The sequence below is a fragment of the Pseudophryne corroboree genome, chromosome 1 (assembly GCF_028390025.1).
Source record: "Pseudophryne corroboree isolate aPseCor3 chromosome 1, aPseCor3.hap2, whole genome shotgun sequence".
NCBI lineage: Eukaryota > Metazoa > Chordata > Amphibia > Anura > Myobatrachidae > Pseudophryne > Pseudophryne corroboree.
Window position 1 is genome coordinate 1091355699 of NC_086444.1, and position 20117 is coordinate 1091375815.

The 20117-nt window shown below is 44.5% G+C and overlaps 1 protein-coding gene and 1 long non-coding RNA gene across 8 annotated transcripts in view; one reads left to right on the forward strand and one right to left on the reverse strand.

Moving 5' to 3' along the window:
- SLIT2 (slit guidance ligand 2) overlaps nucleotides 1-20117 on the forward strand; it is a 384860-nt gene that overhangs the window by 285549 nt on the left and 79194 nt on the right. For all 5 annotated transcript variants that reach the window (XM_063921507.1, XM_063921540.1, XM_063921524.1 and 2 more), the window contains exons 10-12: nucleotides 4393-4464; nucleotides 6005-6076; nucleotides 16464-16535. In XM_063921507.1, the coding sequence (XP_063777577.1) occupies nucleotides 4393-4464; nucleotides 6005-6076; nucleotides 16464-16535 (216 nt within the window). The remainder of the gene's footprint in view (nucleotides 1-4392; nucleotides 4465-6004; nucleotides 6077-16463; nucleotides 16536-20117) is intronic.
- The window catches only part of LOC134927299 (uncharacterized), a 105714-nt gene continuing 90066 nt past the window's right edge, over nucleotides 4470-20117 (reverse strand). For 2 of the 3 annotated variants that reach the window (XR_010177599.1, XR_010177602.1), the window contains 2 exons: nucleotides 13926-14089; nucleotides 4470-6353 (listed from right to left, as the gene is read on the reverse strand). This is a non-coding gene — a long non-coding RNA (uncharacterized LOC134927299). The remainder of the gene's footprint in view (nucleotides 6354-13925; nucleotides 14090-20117) is intronic. The other variant, XR_010177598.1, reaches the window with a different exon arrangement.

Here is a 20117-nt window from a genome sequence, read left to right on the forward strand (position 1 = left end):
TCTCTCCCTGTCTCTCTATCCCTTCCACATGCACACTCCCCCTTTCCCTATCTCTCTATCCCTTTAACACACACACTCTTACCTCACTGTCTCCTCCTTTCCCTGTCTCTCTATCCCTTCCAGATGCCCTCTGCCTCACTCTCTCCTTCTTTCCCTGTCTCTCCATCGCTTCCACATAGACTATCCTACTTTCCCTATCTCTGTACCCCTACCTTGTACCCTCTCCCTTTTGCTCTCCTTCTTTCCCTGTCTCTCTCTATCCTTTCCACCTGGATTCTCCCTCACTCCTCCTTTCCCTAACTCTCTATCCCTTTCACATGCACTTTTCCTATCTCCTACTTTTCCTGTATCTCTATGCCTTCCTCAAGCACTCTCCCTCACTCTCTCCTCCTAGCCCTGTCTCTCTATTACGTCCACACGCACTCTCTCCTCCTCCCCCTGTCTCTATCCCTTCCATATGCTCGCTCCCTCTTTCTCTTCTCTTCATGTCTCTCTATTCCTACTACATGCACTCTCCCTCTCTCTCTCCTTCTCTCCCTATCTCTTTGTCCCTTCCACATTCACATGTGCTCTCTTTTTTTCCATTTCTCAGTCTCCCTTTTATTCTTTACTCTCCTGTCTCTCTCTTCTTTTCCTTTCTTTTTTATCTCCTCTCTCTTTACTCTCTCTCTCTCTCTCTCTCTCTCTCTCTCTCTCTCTCTCTCTCTCTCTCTCACTCACTCTCCTCTCTTCTTATCCCCCTACCTCTCCCTTTCTTGGTTATCCATGAGGTGTACATTATTCTCTGATTAATATCTGTGTATTTGTACGTGGAATTTTCCTCCTTTATCCATCAGTGCTGTAGTACTAATTGTAGAAAATCAGCATTGCATGTCTTTGTGCCATTTATCTGATAGGCCTTACTGATTTTATAGCTGCAGACTACCAAACTTAAGAATATGAAAAACCATAAAATATTCAATCACAACATATTTCTCAGTGCTCAGAAATCCTAGCAGGATTATTGTGTATTATGTTTTCCTGCTCACCACGTAATCAACATACCCCAGCATTTGCAATTTCTTGTCAGGACGATGATGTATTATAGCTAATAAAATTCCTGTCATCTTGACTTTTATATCTATTTTCTCATGGTGCTGATAACAGAGACTGGATTGAATAACTTTTAGTATATGAAAGCAGAAATAACTTTTCAAGACAGCAATGCAATATCACAGCAGCCATATTGCAATAAAAAGACATAATGAAAAAAAAAGAGGTCAAAATACACCAACATTTCCAAACAGAATGTCATAAAATGAAAAGTATAGCGAATAAAGGCAAACCTATTTGGGAATTAATATTTTTTGGGGTAATTAAATTCTCTCCGATATATCCATGGACCATGCTTGCATAGGGAGTCAGGGAGATTGCTACTATTTCTGGGAGTCTTCTGCAGAATGAGGGAGGGTAGGCAACTATGCCATGGACCAGTTGTGAAGATGGAGATATATTTTTCACTCATACAGGTGCACAGAAAAATGAGCAAAGATTGATTTATGGTAATACGTGGTAGCACGTGCGGGCAGACATCATGGAGCATTGAATTGCCCTGTTTGCATTATACTCATTGACTCTAATTTGCCTACCCTTTGGACCTCCCGTTCAGTAGATCCTGAAGTGGAAGTCCAGAGGCAACAAGTGCGGGGCATTATCATTAAAGGCTAGGGCTTCTTCCTAATTAACAATCCCCGGAGCCACAATAGCCAGTGATTCCCTTTTGCTGGTGGCCTCAGACAATAACTTCCTCGTGCAAAGAATCACACTTATCCCTGTACAACTGAAATCCTCCTATAGCCTTTACTATCCCGTTGCGATAGTGGGTGTGGGTAAATTAAAATAACTCATTGTTTTCACTGAAAGTTATACCCATAAGAATTATTTACTTTTGCTTTCTATTTTTAAACAATTTTATTCTTAAAGCTGCACCTGGAAGCTCAAGTTCCATCTGCAGTGTGCAGAAAGGACTCGGACTAACCGGGGAAGTGGACTATCTGCTGCCACCAGGGGGCTGAGCATCTCTCTGCTTACATGGCAAACAGTTAATGGTACATTACACATCGCTGCAATATGTGGAGATGGGAAAACTTTTCTGTTGCTGCATTATGATAAATAGATCTTTGTAAGGGGCATATTTATTAAACCTATTTTATGGGAAAGCCTCCTAAAACACCTGTTTTCCGAGGATACCCGCAAAAATTAAATATCCGTTATCATTGACAAATCAGGCTGCTAAGCTTTTCCTTAGGATCCCTGTCCGATAATGTCTGCTTGCCGTACGCAGTAGCGCACCCGAAAGTAAAGTATTGGCATAAGCGATCACCATACTTGCCTACCCTCCCGGTATGGCTGGGAGGCTCCTGAAAATCAGGTGCCAGCCCCGGCCTCCCGGAAAGGTAGGCAAGTGTCCCACAATGCTGCAGATCTCCCGCAACCCCCCTCGGCTGCCCACTTACACAGCACAAGTGGGTGGTCCGAGGGTACTCGATAATGTGATTTGCGCTGATTTGCGTCACCGTAGTCCTGCCCCCCGCTGTACAATGCCTGTAATATTGGCATTGTATATCTCCTAACTGTCATTTTTCAAACCCAGCCTGTAACATGGTAGTCACCTGATTGTCTGGTACTTTATCTCTGTCCACTTTACCTCTCTCAAAGGCTTAGTATACAGTGAAAATATAGTGGGGTTTATTCTGTAGCATAGCCTAGAAACAAACCAGAAACAGCAACTGCAAATCAGAGTTCAGTAGACTTCATCTGTCGTAGATCTTCCTAGTGGTTCCAGACCCTGGGCATTACACTAGGTTGCCTCCTGGCTACTACGGGTCTGGAGGGGGCAAATCTGACTTGCAGCTGAGTGTGCAATATAAAATATGCAGAACATATCTAGAAACATTTATCACTTTCATTCTTTACCTACTTGAAATTCAAAGAGTTTTCATCGAGGGAAAAGCTTGTTTTGTCTCTGGACTTCTGCACGCCGTGCATGCTGATTATCAGGCCCCGATCACAAAACAATGCTGATACTGTTTACATCTGAGGTCGTGCATGTATACATCAATGCTATAGGATTAATATTTCCTTTCTTACAGCTGTTCAGATTAATGTTATGTTGGCCGATATCCAGTGCGGAGCTCAGTGTCTCACAAATCATCTTCAGGACAACAGTTAATTTTTTGTTTTTTCGTAACCAACCATGAAATGCGATCTGTTTAAGCCGCTTCATTCCCATGAATATTTAGAAATATCACCTAGCTGAGGACTGTGTGAATTTTCTGGGATGTGGTTTCTGAGCATTCTGTATGCATTCTGTTAGACATACTTACTAAGACAGCATGAATGTAATGACTTGCTGTAACCCATAGCAACCGATTACACCAGACTGCAGAATACTCTTATTAGTTACTATAGGTTATAGCACATCACTGCTCTCTGCACAATGTTATTCAGTGACCCGTATTCAAATAGATTGCGATGTTTAGATTCGCTCATCCCTGAGAATTACAATAGTGCTCCATCACAATCACCCTCTATGGGTTTCAAGGAATAATCTGCCATGTTGGTGGTGTCAAGATGCCAGAAAAAAGATGAAACTGCCCCCACCTCGCCCATTGCCACTAATTGAATTGCCCCCGAGTCCCACAGAATAATATTTTTAAATAAATAAATAAATAAATGGTAATTAAATGGAAGGGAATTATTATTTGAGGAATAATTGTTAACAATAATTGGTAATTAATATATTCCTGGAAAGTGTTGAAGAAGTTATTTCAACCTATAGTAGAAGTGACAGAATGGAGACTTCTCTTTGGTCTATCTGCAGTTCCACAGTGGCGTATGATCTAGGTACACCAGTTTAGATATATTAAACACATATTTCACATTGAAGGTATTTCATATCTGACAGTACTGAAAAGGATTCTGGGACCACAAACGGTGCCTTAACCCGCAGGTGGTGCATCTCTGTGTTACAGCACATGTGTATGACTTTTTACAATTATTTTTATTAAAGGTCTTTAAGTTGAGACAGGTAAAATGAATTTACTTTGTGTAGGAAAGCAGTGACACACGTACACAATATGCTAGGAATTGTATTGTGTAGACAGCTGGCCTTGAATACATCTGCTGTACAATCCTGTGGTATGGGAGGCTGTTGAGAAATGTTGATTGTTTGAAAACCATCTACACCCCTTAACTGTTTAAGGGCTTCAAACTGTCTTAAAATGTAATTGTTTAATTGCAAGTTGTTTGAGGCAATAAGTCATTTGCCAATGTCCCACAAGTTTACACCGAGCCAAAACTCTTCCTGAAAGCTCTGAAGATTTATGTGGTCAATGTTGTTTTCCCCTGCAGGAGATTAGAGCAAAACTCAATCAAGGTCATACCTCCGGGGGCTTTCTCACCGTATAAAAAACTGCGAAGAATGTAAGTCATTTCAAACCAGTCCTTTAATGGGGGTCACGGGGTATCCAAAAATATTCTCTAAGCTTTTCACAGATGGACGATTAGCAAATATTATCCACTGATTGCCACAACCACAGGTCTTTTTCACTTGTTAATCATCTGTGACTTTGGTATAGAAGCATCAAATAACAATTCTAGCAAAAACATAGCCATATAGGATAAAAGGTAAACTATTAGAGGTCATTGTTTTGTCACTTGGGGATATTTATTATATATATATATATATATATAGAAGAACTACATAAACTACAAGTGGACTGTAGTATTCCATAGAGCTTTTATGCTGGTATTTAAACTGTTTTAGTTTGCTATATAAAGACTCCAATAGGGTACCCGTCATGTATACACAGTGCACAAAGCTATTTTGTGACCTGAACCAAAACGAATGAGTATACAGCCTATCAGATCATACTTTCTGGCTGCCCCATGAGGGAGGGGGGTGATTGTGTAGAGGGGGGTGGGGGGTGAGGCAGTTTCTGGAAGACTTGCCTACCTTTCCAAAGGGCCAAGAGTGCCCAAGTATATATCCTATCACTAGGAATTAGTGATATCACTGGGACATGAGACGTTTTGCCGTGGAAGCTAGGCCTCAGCTCATATGTTAGACAAGGGTTATTCAACATACGCCCCTCCAGCTGTTGTGGTACTACACATCCCAACATGTCCTGCCACAGTTTTAGCATGGCTTAATAACAAAACTGTGGCAGGACACGCTGGGATGTGTGGTTCCACAGCAGCTGGAGGCCCCGTGTTGAATAACCCTGCGTCAGACCAATTTTTAGCATTGCAAAAGTGACAATTCGGATGTCCTGTCACCGGTATTATTAATTTAAGACATGAACTATGCTAATCTCAGCAGTTTACTTTACACTCATTCCACTATGCGCATTTCCGTTTGGGCCCAGAATCTGTCTGGAGTACAGTAGGTGCAGATTTGTTTTGGGGGGTAGTGCACAAACCTGCAACGTGCACTTTCATAGGTGACCTTTACTGCTAGACATAAATATATAGGAAAGGCTGTTTTTACAGTGCTTAACAACATGAAATAAATGTGGTTTATGGAGGTTGCTATGGTTAATAGTGATGTGCTTTCTAAGAGCAGAGAGAGTGACTGGTAGGCTTGCTGACGTGCTCTCCTAGAGTTCAGGTATGATGGAGTCGTACACACAGGCAGGTCAGCTGCTCGGAGAACTACAGTATCAACTTTTTACCCTGTCTCAAATCCCATAGAGACACTGTTTTATAGATGTCTATAATAAATGGGTAAGTAATTTTTTTTATCAGGGCTGCAGTGGAATATCAGGATAACACTGAATTATGTACTAAACCGCCATGGTTGATATCTAAACGTTACAATCCCTGGATTTAGTGGTCCTCGTATGTTCCTTTACGATCTTTTTGAATTAACATGGTTAACTATGATGACCGCTCAGAATTTTGTCTTAAAAATGTTACTTTTAGTATGGATATAATCTGATCATAAAACTGTTTCTAATTGCAGTGATTTAAGCAACAACCAGATATCTGAAATAGCCCCAGATGCTTTCCAAGGCCTGCGTTCCCTCAACTCTCTGTAAGTGCAAATGCCCCTCAGAGGATACACCAAATTCCAAGTTTATGTTGCTTGACAGTGCTCAGCCTTTTTGGCTTGCTATAGACCTTCTCCTGTACTGTATTAGCGTGTCCTCTACCAGCTATAAAACACGGGTCCACAATCTCACTAACATGAAAGTGAATCCAGTCTTCTGAATATGGGATTGGGTTCAAAGAAGTCACTGGGAGGTTATAAATCAGCTGCAGCCGCTCCGTGGTTCCATAAATCCACCGATACATTGATTTTTGTTGCAGCACTGAAAATTATAAGAGATTATTTTTGACACATTATTAATATAGTTTGCCTGGTGAGAAAGCATAATCACATTGCAATAAATTCCGTTTGCAAATAAACAAAGACCACAGCAACACATATTTGTGCATACATTTGGACTTGTGAGACGTACGGTCATAAAATATGTAATAACAAATTGATTATAGCAAGTGCTGTTATTATGTGGAGATGATCTATTTGCTGCTGACACACAACAAGTTTAGGAAAGGAAAAGGAAGCATTCAGACACCAGATTCATTGGGTAAGGGTTGTTTATATGTACCACATAAGATAACTGGATAAATGTATAGGGGACACTGTTCAGGGGAATCGTAGAACACCCCATATAGCGGCCTCACCTGGTACTAGTTTCAAGGGTGAACTGTTTATGCAGTGGGTATTCTGTTTACTCACTGTTCTTGTAAATCTTATCCATTGTGTGCAATGGCGGCTCCAGAGGTAGGGCTGCAGGTCAGTTCAAATTTCAAATCGGGGAGCCACACCAACTGTCACCAACTGCCATTTCAAACTGACTCACTGGCAGTTGGTGTGGCTCCCCTATTTAAATTTTGAACTGAGCTGCAGCCCCACCTCTGGAGCTGGCCCTGATTGTGTGTCATCAGTTTCGGGCATTACCCATTCGGCCCAGTGTAACCCTATATAGTGTGCCCAAAATCTTTGCCTTACCAGGATCCCTTTGATGGTAGGACAATGAATTCCTGCAATTGATGATTCAAAATAGCCGCCACACCGTTTGCATTAATTCCATGGGGTCTGTATTTCATGCAAGCAAACCCCCCCTGACTGTGTATTGTATTTTGCTCCTGCAATCAGTTCATTCACTTGAGTCCAATTATTATTATTATTATTATTATTATTACTATTACATTTAGTAAGTTCCCAACCATAGCTACTGTATATAAGGGTGCATAAGCATCTAGGATACACTATTACAAATGCCTAAACCTCATAAAGAGTACAAGTGGAGATGTTGCCCCTAGCAACCAATCAATTTCTAACTTTTGGTGGTGGAGCCAGACTCATCTCATTAGAGTATTCCTACTTATCCGAATATTCTTCTACATTTTTGATGCTAGGGATCAAAATGCAGCTGAGATGCGATGAAGCAAGAGGGGTTCCTTTCCTATGGAAGATACTTTTTTAATAATTGTGAAAAGATATTACTAAATCAGTTGTGAAGGATAATATTAATTTATTTGTAAGTTATAAACATTGTCACACTATCCCAGGAGTCTAGTTAGGCCCAGGATGCGGTATTGGTACTGTGTCAAGTTTCAGCAATCTACAGGCATTAGCTGCTGTATTACAGTAACCATAAATACTCTGTCTAGTAGGGTGGACAATGTAATGGCTGTATTGTAACACTGCGGTTGTATAATAGTAAGCAATATGGGTATTTCTGCAGCAGGGTACACTGGTATTCCACAGGGAATAACATCGGGGTGTAGAGTTGGATCTTGATCCGAGGCACCAACAGGCTAAAGCTTTGACTGTTCCCAGGATGCACTGCACCACCTCTATAGCCCCGCCTCCAGGCACTGGAGCTCAGTTTGTAAGTTGGTGCCTGCAGTGCAGGCAGCTAACAGGTGGGCTGCGCTAGCAGCCCTAATAAGAGTTTTTTTAAGAAGAAAGAATACTTCAAGGGCCGCAGCACAGGCACTAGATGCTGTGTATGTCATGCTGACATTCTGTGCTGCACCCTGGTTGCTGGGTACTTGCAGCGGAGGCGCTCCGGTCATCAGGCACATATCACCGCTGCTGCTCTCCTGGATCGCGTGGTCGCACTTCAGGGAGGGGGTAAGTGGGTCCCCCAGGTGGGACCCACCGAAATCGCAATCCGGTAGCGGTACCAGGAGACAGACCGTGCCACTGGCGTAGACACTGTGGCCATGCAGGGACCCCACTATATCCACCAGGGCAGGGAGCACAGGGCGGATTTACTAAAATCCGTTTATTATTGGCTCCATAGTACCCGGTGGTGAAGTCCATCAGAGGGGATAAGGCGCTGACCTGTAGCCCCTCCCCCAGCTCCAGGCGCCATCTACAGCAGGTGTTCCCGCCCTGCAGCTGCATCTCTCTCCCTCACTCCCTGTCAGGGTTTGGGTGCCATTTCACAGAGCTGCGCTGATCCTGGGACTGCTGGGCACTGTCTCTTCTGTAAAGCCACCTGTCTCATCAGTGCTGTGCATTTACAGGATACTTAAGTATTCTACATGTCGTTTAGACAGCATTAGTTAAGAACAAGTGCACTACTATATGAATACAGGTTGAGTATCCCTTATCCAAAATGCTTGGGACCAGAGGTATTTTGGATATGGGATTTTTCCGTATTTTGGAATAATTGCATACCATAATGAGATATCATGGTGATGGGACCTAAATCTAAGCACAGAATGCATTTATGTTACATATACACCTTATGCACACAGCCTGAAGGTATTTTTAGCCAATATTTTTTATAACTTTGTGCATTAAACAAAGTGTGTCTACATTCACACAATTCATTTATGTTTTATATACACCTTATACACACAGCCTGAAGGTAATTTAATACAATATGTTTAATAACTTTGTGCATTAAACAAAGTTTGCGTACATTGAGCCATCAAAAAACAAAGGTTTCACTATCTCACTCTCACTCAAAAAAGTCCGTATTTCGGAATATTCCGTATTTCGGAATATTTGGATATGGGATACTCAACCTGTATTTAGTACAAGTATTCTGTGACATACATCCAGTGTTTACTGTGCATTGTTATATATGTATACATACATATCTCTATGTAGTATTACTAGTCCAGTGCAGTCTTATTGTTATATGTAATAATTTCTGCATTGTACCTGTGACTGTGTGTGCCTATAGCTGCTGTGTGGATTCTATTCTGTGTATCACACATATTGCTATCACTATATTCTGTACCCTGGAGAACTAAGTGCGTCAGGGTCTCATATACCATATAGTGTTCCACAGGATATACTGTTTTGTATTTTTCACTGTGTGTTTCAGTCACCTCATACCACTTAAATCCTCTATTTGTGCTCTGCAATTGCAGTCACATATTTTAGGGGGGGTTTTGTTAGGTATTGTGTTTGTCTGGCTATATTGTATTGATACACCCTAAGGCTACATTCCCAATAATGTCTGCTGCACAGGGAGGGAAATCCGCAGATGCTCCTGCATCATGCAGTGCTGGCGCCATGGATTTAACTGAGGAAATTATTTCTGCTGAGGGTCCAGGTACTGGGTGTTCTGCACCCCCTAGTCAGCCTGCAGCACCTGTGGCAGGATCCACCTTGGGCTGCATTTTCAAATATGCTGACTACGTTTGTAGCAAGATTTACGCCCCCTGTGGGACCTCCTGTGCCATTACAGTAGTTAATCCACCATGGTCGGATACTCTGTCAACCCAGTTACAGCAATTAAATCAGTCCTTGGTTAAACAAAAGCCTAACCCTCGCCCTACTGGGACCATCTAAGTGGGCCATGTCTTCCTCACAATCCACTAATATTTCGGATGATTCTTCCGATTCGGATGGGGAATATACTGATCCATCAGATGCTGATACTGCTGCTTCTGATGAAGAATCTACAACACAGGTTGATGTTCCTGACCTAGTGGAGGATATCAAGCTGATTCTTCAGATTGACCCTCCTGATACGTCTAAGAAACCTGATAAGTTCAAACGTCAGACGGTTACTAAACTAGTCTTACCACATTCTGACCATTTAATTGACATACGCCAGGAATCCTGGTCTTCTCCAGGAAATAAATGTTCCCTGTCTAAAAATATGCTAGCTCGTTATCCTATCTCTGCGGAGTTAACAAGTGGGAAACCCCGCCACCAGTGGACTCATATGTAGCCTGTCTTGTGGTGTCATCTACTCTGCCTATCACCACCGTCACCTCTTTGAAGGAACCGACGGATAAGCTTGTGGAGGATTACTTGAAGTCTATTTACACTCTTACAGGTGCTGTACATAGACCCACTATAGCAGCCTCTTGGGCTGCAAAAGGCATTGAAGCATGGGGTCAAGCAATTGAGGAAGAGCTACTTCTGAATTTTTCTGACACTGCCAGACAATATCTGACCTAAATTACCACAGCCTCCCACTATATTCAGGAGGCGGCCTCTGATGCAGGCGTTATGTCGGCCAAGGCAACTACTACGTCTATCCTGGCTCGCCGGATTCTGTGGTTACGGTCCTGGTCGGTGGACCTGGACTCTAAGAATTCCTTGGAGGTACTCCCTTTTAAGGGAGATATGCTATTTGGAGATGATCTGAACAAGATTGTGACCGACTTGGCGTCGACCAAGACTGCATTTCTCCCAAGTACTAATCCTTCGGTTCCGAAGGCTGAGTACTACTTTTCGTTCCTTTCGACCTTTCGACCTCCAGGTAAAGCAAAGGGTCAGGCGTACCCAAGACAGGCTCGCACTTCCAAGTCCTCTAAGCCCAAACCTAAACGTTCTTGGGCCGCCCGTCAGCCTGCTTCCAAACCGGACAAGCCTGCTGCAGGGTGGGAGGCCGACTTCTGCAGTTTACCCAGGTATGGTTAAAGACCACTTCGGATGCCTGGGTGCAGGAAGTGGTCTCTCACGGGATCTCTTTCAAGAGACGTCCCCCTCGCCAGTTTTGCTCAACGGTTATCCCTTCGGATCCGTTAAAAGCACAAACTCTACATTTGGTTGTCCAATCCCTCCTGGATACAGGAGTGATAGTGCCGGTGCCTCTGTCTCAGAGAGGCAGGGGATACTATTTGACGCTGTTTCTAGTTCGGAAGCCGAATGGATCCTCCCGGCCTATACTCTACCTCAAATCTTTGAACAAATTTGTGAGGGTGTCCAAATTCCGTATGGAAACTCTGTGCTCAATTGTACTGGCTCTGGATCCCAAGGACTATATGGTATCCCTGGATATACAGGATGCTTACCTACACATACCTATTGTCATGTCGCATCAGCAATATCTACAGTTTGCTATTGGAAACCTTCATTATCAGTTCCAAGCCTTGCCTTGCGGACTGACCACGGCTCCTCGGATCTTCACCAAGGTCATGGCGGACATGACGGCCCTTCTACCACGTCAGGGTATCAGGATCCTGACGTATCTGTACGACTTGTTGATCCTGGCAAACTCCCCAGAGGTTCTCCTCCGTCATCTGGAACTGATGGTCCAATTCCTACAAACCCGCGGGTGGCTCATCAACTGGAAGAAATCCTCATTGGTCCCTGCTCAGAGCATGGTGCACCTGGGGGCATTACTGGACACACACAACCAACGTTTGTTCTTGTCTCCAGGGAAGGTCCTGAAACTTCAGGACAGAATCAGATGCTTCCTCTCTCACCAAAGAGTGTCGATACACTCTGCGATGCATGTACTAGGCCTCATGGTGTTGGCTTTCGACATGGTAGAGTATGCTCAATTTAATTTCTGCCCTCTGCAGAAGTTAATCCTTTCCAAGTGGGGCGGCCTGCCTCACCGGATCAGGTCTCAAATGATCTCCTTGACTCCGGAGGTTCGTCTGTCACTGAGTTGGTGGCTACAGGACCAACAATTGAGTAGGGGTCGTCCCTTCTGGATCTCCAACTGGGTCCTCCTAACTACGGATGCCAGTCTATGGGGTTGGGGCATGGTGTTGGAGCAACACTCTCTCCAGGGTCGGTGGACCAGGGAGGAATCTCTCCTCCCGATAAACATTCTGGAATTGCGGGCAGTGTTCAATGTGTTGACACTGGCCCTGCCTTTCGTACAGAACAGGCCTGTTCAAGTACAATTAGACAACACCACCATGGTGGCGTACATAAATCATCAAGGTGGCACTCGAAGCCGCATGGCAATGATAGAAGTGTCAAGAATTCTTTGATGGGCAGAACGCCATCTGCCAGCAATATCGGCAGTGTTCATTCCGGGGGTTCTCAACTGGTAAGCGGACTTCCTCAGTTGTCAGGACATACACGCTGGGGAGTGGAGTCTTCATCCGGAGGTCTTCCAACTCCTTGTGGACAAGAGGGGTCTACCAAATGTAGACCTGATTGCGTCTCGACACAATCACAAGGTTTCGGTCTTCGGAGCAAGGACAAGGGATCCTCAAGCAGCATTCATGGTCGCACTGGCGATTTAATGGAACTTTCGGCTGCCATACGTGATCCCTCCAGTGTCACTCCTGCCCAGGGTACTACGGAAGTTCAAGCAAGAAGAAGGAATACTGCTTCTAGTCGCTCCAGCGTGGCCCAGATGGCATTGGTTCTCAGACCTGCAGGGTCTTTAGATCGACCGTCCTCTTCTGCTTCCTCAACACGCAGACCTCCTCGTTCAGGGCCCTTGTGTTTACCAGGACCTGGCAAGACTGGCTTTGATGGCGTGGCTCTTGAAGCTTCACTCCTGGGGGCCAAAGGATTTTCTGAAGTGGTTATTCAAACTATTTTGAAGGCCCGCAAACCGGCTTCTGCACAGATTTATTACAGGGTCTGGAATTCTTACTTCACCTGGTGTGCTGCTAAGAATTATGATGCATACAAGTTTAGTACTTCCAGACTTCTGCTTTTTTGCAACAAGGCCTGGATTTAGGACTTCGCCTGGCCTCCCTCAAGGTTCACATTTCTGCCTTGTTGGTGTGGTTTCAGCGAAAAATTGTATCTATTCCTGACGTTCATACATTCACTCAGGGCGTATTACGGATTCAGCCTCCCTGTGGATGTGGTACAGGCTCTCCGTATATATGTAGAAAGGACTGTCTCTATCAGGAGATCAGATTTTCTTTTTGTACTTTTTGGTTTTCACAAACATGGCTGGCCTGCGAATAAGCAGACCTTGGCCAGATGGATTAGAATGGTGATTGAATAAGCTTATGCGCAGGCTGGACTCCCAGCTCCTGCTGCTATCAAGGCCCATTCTACTCGGTCTGTTGGACCTTCTTGGGTGGCCCGCCATGGTGCGTCCGCTGAACAACTGTGCAAGGCAGCTATGTGGTCCTCAGTGAACACGTTCATCAGCTTCTATGCCTTTGATACTTCCACCTCCCAGGATGCTTCCTTTGGACACCGGGTTCTTGTGCCCACTACAGTAAGTCCCTTCCCATGAGGAACTGCTTTAGGACATCCCAGATGTTTTTCCCTGTGGAATACCAGTGTACCCTGCTGCAGAAAAGGAGATTTATGGTAAGACAAACCATTGTTAAATCTCTTTCTGCGAGGTACACTGGTTTCCACAGGGCGCCCACCCTGACGCACTTAGCTTTTTTGGGTTTGTATGGCCTTAGCCGCTAGTCCCTTCTCCTGTCGTGAGAATGTGGGTCTATGTGACTAACATCTACCGTCTCTCTTACCTACTACTGCATTGGACTGGTTAACAAAACTGAGCTCCGATGCCTGGAGGCGCGGCTATAGAGGAGGCGGTACAGTGTATCCTGGGAACAGTCAAAGCTTTAGCCTGTTGGTGCCTCGGATCAAGATCCAACTCTACATCCCAATGTTATTCCCTGTGGAAACCAGTGTACCTCGCAGAAAGAGATTTAGCAATGGTAAGTCTTACCATAAATCTCCTTTTCTGTTTTTCCACGTTACATACGTTGTCTGGCAGAGAAAGGCCAAACAGAGCTGTGCCATAATGTTTTCTTTTGTTTGGAAAATCAGACATCCCTAATATTAGGCACTTGCCTTCTCCGTTTTGTTTGGAATTGTGTCCTGTAGATATTGCTGGGAACAACAATAAGTAACGTGAGAGTATAATGGATTAGACAGATATTAATACCCACACACTATGTAATAGGTCATAGTTTACTTCCCGTAACAGGCACACTGTAAACACGAGTCACTTAGACAAATTAGCAGACATTAGCGGACCCTCATTTTTGCTTGATGTTGATAAATTGATTCCAGAGGTGAAGATTTATCAAAGATGTTTTTTCTTCAGTGCAATCATTTATTTTCCAGCAAGCTCTTCATGTTGCTGCATCCAGCATTCCATCATGGGAGCTTGTGACAACCTATACCTTTTCTCCTAATGGGCTCCTACTGTAAAGCTTCTGCATATTCTATTACAGCTAGTAGGATTTACTTTCTTTATCAACTAGTAGTAAACTGTGGATATATTTATTACTGAGATAGACATATTGGGCCGGATCAGTTTCTGCATTGCTTACGCTGAGCTAAATTTGTACTCTGGCCTGTAGTCTGACGAGTACACACCTTTACAGTGCACCAGCCGCTTATCTGTACGCTTAGTGTGATACTCATCATTAGCATGCACTTCCGCCAGCTTAGGCTTGTGGCAAATGTTACGCCAGGAAGCAGGCATATTAATACTTCCTACACAATAAAGAACAGGAAACCGGCGATTCAAAACTATTGTGTAGCAACAGTTGCTGGGGTGGTCACCAGCACCCACAAATATAAGTCCAAAAGGCCAACAGAGTATTGGCAGCTGTGCGCATCTCTTGGATCAAGAATCAATATTAATACGTCCAATCTCACTACTTGGTTATCAGATTCAGAGTGATTATTCCAAAGTAAGTCCACCAATTCCACTAAATATCTTCATACAGTTTTTCTCCTTTTGGTGGTGTGACCTCTTCTATATTCTTCGGTCCACACTCATCCACATAAAAGGAAAAAGGGCACATATAGAGAAGTACAGTTACAGAAGACTTTATTTAATGATCCAATCAATAAAACATCCAAAGCATTTGTAGGTACATATAAAATCCACCAATAAAGTGCCAATGTGCGTACCAGATAGTGTGGGGTGTTCAAGATGCCCACCCAAAACAGCGGGATGATGTTAGACAGTCCCTTCCCGGGTTCAGGGTATTGAAGCAGCACTGGAATAGGGGCCTCTTTATCCTCCACACACGAGGGCTGGTAAGTCAGTCTGGCTACCAACGCGTTTCTGCTCTCCTGGAGCCTTTATCAAGGTGTATCTTGAAACCAAGTAGATTGGACGTATTAATATTGATTCATGATCCCAGAGGTGCGCACAGCTGCAAATACTCTGTTGGACTTTTGGACTTATTTTGATACTTCCGTCCAACTGTGTATAGCTTAACACTTCACTGCAGGGCCGCAAGGAGGCGTGTGCAACTGGTGGCGCCAACACGGTACAAGACCAAGGGTGAGATACGGTCACTGATCGGACTGCACCCTAGAGAGAAACTTCACCACTCTTTATTACCTTATGGAGTTCTTAGTGACGCACTCAGTAGCCATATTGGTACCCCAGCTCTTACTTTGTGATGTCATGATGTCACGTGCATTAGCGGCGGGGCACTGATGACCTGTCCATAGATTACAACAACTTTTTCACAATAAATTGCCAGTGTAAATGATCCTATTCTTGTGATGATTCCACATATAATCTATTCCAGATTCCACATATAATTTATTCCAGACCACACATTTAGTGTTCTGCAACAAACTGATTATATATATATATATTTTAGCTAGATTGTAAACGTTTAACTTTTAATAAATGGTTGTGGAAATTTGTATTTCTTTTTTTATTTTTTGTCCCAAATGCTGAAGCAATAATCCCTTGTGTATACCATTATTTTGCGCAATTATTTAATTTGCGTAATTTAATTTTGCTGTTTTTATTAGGATTTTTGCTAAGGTAAAATTGTGTGTGATTCCCATTGGGGTCTTCAGTTTCACACTGGGACAAGTTGTTGAACATATATGGACAGACCAGAACAACGACAGGTGTTTCTGCACCTAAAAATGAGAAGCTACTGTGCCTACTCTAGGAGAAGGGTGGAGGGGTGAGTCAGATAGCTGTGATGACCAGGCACCTCGCTGGTTTTTCCTTGCACCCCATAGAGATGCACAAGAAAATTAGCGCTGTTGAGGTATCGTCATAGATATAAATGTGCACAGTCAGGCATCATGACAATGTTTGGTGGCACATCTCCGGGAACGGAATTGCAACTTACCTCCCAACACCCTCTGAGACTTACTCAGTTGCCGTTTTCCACCTTCTATTAAATCACATGTAAACAGAAAAATAAATGTGTATAAAATACTTGTTACATTTAACACCTTTTACTGATTACTTTATATTATTACCTTGTTCTAGGGTTCTCTATGGAAATAAAATCACAGAACTTCCCCAAAATGTGTTTGAAGGATTGTTTTCACTTCAGCTCCTGTAAGTATCCCATAACTTGCGCAATGTCAGCAGATGTACTCTTATTCCTAGGGCTTTATATTGCTAAGATGTTATAAACGACTTGTTTCTAGAGGGAAGTAATACGTTCTTATACAGGGCCCAGAAGGAGTTGGGTTAGTCTGATTTCTTACACTTATTACACCATATAGCACTTGGTGAGGAGTTCAGTAGATTTTGTTGACATTCATAATGTCAACATTGATGAAATGTCGACATGATTAGAATGCTGCCAAAACATTCTCGGTGGACTACTGGTGACTTACCTTGTTCATCGATCTGGTGGCTCCAGCTGTGTATTCCAGCTTTGGTGGTCAGCTGGTTCAGTGGCGCTTCCAGCAGTGAGTATGCCTAACCCCTCCCCCTAGTGCATATCCCTAACCACTCCCCCTAGTGCATATCCCTAACCCTCTCCTCCCTTAGCCTATCCCTAACCCTCCTCTGGTGCAGCATACGTCTAAACCTCCCCTCCTATAGCTTATCCCTAACTCTACCCTCCAGTAGCCTATCTCTAACCATCCTTTGCCACAGATTATCCCTAACCCATCCTCCCCATAGCCTATTCCTAACTTTGCCCTCCCATAGCCTAACCCTAACCCTCCCCACCTGTAGCCTATCCCTAGCCCTCCTCTGCCGCAGTCTACCCCTAACCATTCAGTCTGTGCAGAATGTCGACATTTCACATGTTGACATCCTGCAGACGTGGACATATTGTTTGTCCACATTACAACAATGTTGACATCATAACTTTGGGCACTGTGGTCTCAACATTATGATTGTCAACATTGTAAATGCTGACACTATGAATGCATGCCCTTAGTGAGAGGCTTGAGAAGCCCACCATGCTTGTCACGACTGGACTTAGACAATACATTAACAACAGCCAATTACTTACTTCAGCATGCACTGCCCTAGAGGAGCTTAATGAGCATATTTTTTTATATTATTGGAGAGGCTAGATTTACAAAGCAGTCTGACCTGGAAATTGAAAGCACCAATAATACTAAGTGCAATTTACACCATAATAATATTAAATGCAAATCACTTGATATTATTGCCGATTTAATTTTCTAGGTCAGCGGTTCTCAAACTCGGTCCTCAGGACCCCACACGGTTCATGTTTTCCATGTCACCCAGCAGCTGCACAGTGTATCACCAACTGTCACATTTGAAAATCTACAGGTAACCTGCAAAACATGAACCGTGTGGGGTCCTGAGGACCGAGTTTGAGAACCTGTGTTCTAGGTCAATCCCACAAGAACCAGCTGCCAACCTTGCCTGGCATCTGATTATTTGATATACTGAAATGTTGAACATTCTTTTTTCCACCAATTGCCTTCATTTATACCAGAATAAAACGCTTAAGCAATAAATAATGAATTACACTTATGGTATTGACCTCGGTCTGACCAATCACCAGCTGGTTTCACCCTTTGGTATAGGACTGCAGCTCTTCCTCCTGCTCCTCCTCCAGGTACTGAGCAGAGATCCCCTACTGATCATTATACTCCATATAACCTGTCTATACTGTAGCTATAATCAAATCCAATATAGTGGGACAGATGTATTAAGCCTGGAGAAGGCATAAAGAAATGCAAGGTGATAACGCACCAGCCGGTCAGCTCCTAACTGTCAATTTACATATTGGAGTTGATTGGCTGGTGCGTTATCACTTCTTTGTGCCTTCTCCAGGCTTAATACATCTGCCCCCATGTGTGATACAATACTTGGCTAATATGCAATTAACCAAACTTGATAAATAATATCTTCTCTGCAATCATATGTCACTGAAATGAAATATAGTACAGAACTCTTATAATGCAATTGTTCTGATGCTCATGGGGCTGTACTGCGCCCTTGGAGAAACCAGCCATTCCCTACAGACATACTGACAGAACGTCCTACCCAACTCCAAACACTGGAACTAGAATTGTTGCAATGGCTACAGTAATCTTCTGTGGAGTGACTTCAGATCTTGTCACCAGGACATGTTTCACCCTCCCGGCATAGCCCGCTGGGGTAGTCTACAATGGCTGTACTATCCTTATACAGTATTTAAATAAATGATTCTGGTCACTAGGCTGGACTTTGAAGATACCCACTATGCCTATTTGTAGAATTTACACTAATTGTGTAAAGCAGTATGGGTTAGTGTGTTGGTGAACATATTTTGTTTTATCGATTAAATACACATACTATACTATTACTGTTACTGAAAACTCTTCAAATAAACAAGTGAAATACAATTTACATTGGTTGGTTACAGTGCCAGTGGCGTAACTACTGCCCCCGCAGTCCTCGCGGTGGCTTGGGGGCGAGGGCTGCGGGGGCGCCACTGATTTACAGCAGACTGACATGCGGACGAGCGTCCGCATGTCAGTCTGCTTTCTCCTTCCCTCCGCCGCTTGTTGGAGGGACACGGAGGGTACAGCCTCTCCTGTGTCCCTCCTGCTGCATCATCTCCGGCGGCCGCGGGTCTGATAGGGAGAAGTGCCGTCCGTGAGCTCTAATTGGCTCACGAACCGGCACTTCCCCCTATTAGACCCGCGGCCGCCGGAGATGATGCAGCAGGAGGGACACAGGAGAGGCTGTACCCTCCGTGTCCCTCCAAAAAGCGGCGGCGGCGGGGATGATATCTGGCACTGGGGGGAATATCTGGCACTGGGGGGAATAACTGGCAGGGGAGGGATATCTGGCACTGGGGCATTGTCTGGCACTGGGGGCATATATGGCACTGGGGGGGGGATATCTGGCACTGGGGCATTATCTGGCACTGGGGGGGAATATCTGGCGGGGGGGGTGGATGTCTGGCACTGGGGGGAATAACTGGCAGGGGGGGGGATATCTGGCACTGGGGCATTATCTGGCACTGGGGGGGAATAACTGGCAGGGGGGGGATATCTGGCACTGGGGCATTATCTGGCACTGGGGGCATATATGGCACTGAGGGGGAATATCTGGCAGGGGGGGATATCTGGCACTGGGGCATTATCTGGCACTGGGGGCATATATGACACTGGGGGGGAATAACTGGCAGGGGGGGAATACCTGGCACTGGGGCATTATCTGGCACTGGGGGCATATATGACACTGGGGGGGGAATAACTGGCAGGGGGGGTATATCTGGCACTGGGGCATTATCTGGCACTGGGGGCATATATGGCACTGGGGGGGAATATCTGGCAGGGGGGGGATATCTGGCACTGGGGCATTATCTGGCACTGGGGGCATATATGGCACTGGGGGGGGATATCTGGCACTAGGGGCATATATGGCACTGGAGGGGGGGAATATCTGGCACCAGGGGCATATATAGCACTGGGGGGGGGATATCTGGCACTGGGGGCATATATGGCACTGGGGGGGGCATATCTGGCACTGGGGGCATATTTGGCACTGGGGTGGAATATATGGCACTGGGGGGGAATATATGGCACTGGGGGCATATCTGGCACTGGGGGCATATGTGGCACTGGGGGGGAATATCTGGCACTGGGGGCATATGTGGCACTGGGGGGGTATATGTGTACCTGGCACATGGGGGGGGTATATTTGGCACTGGGG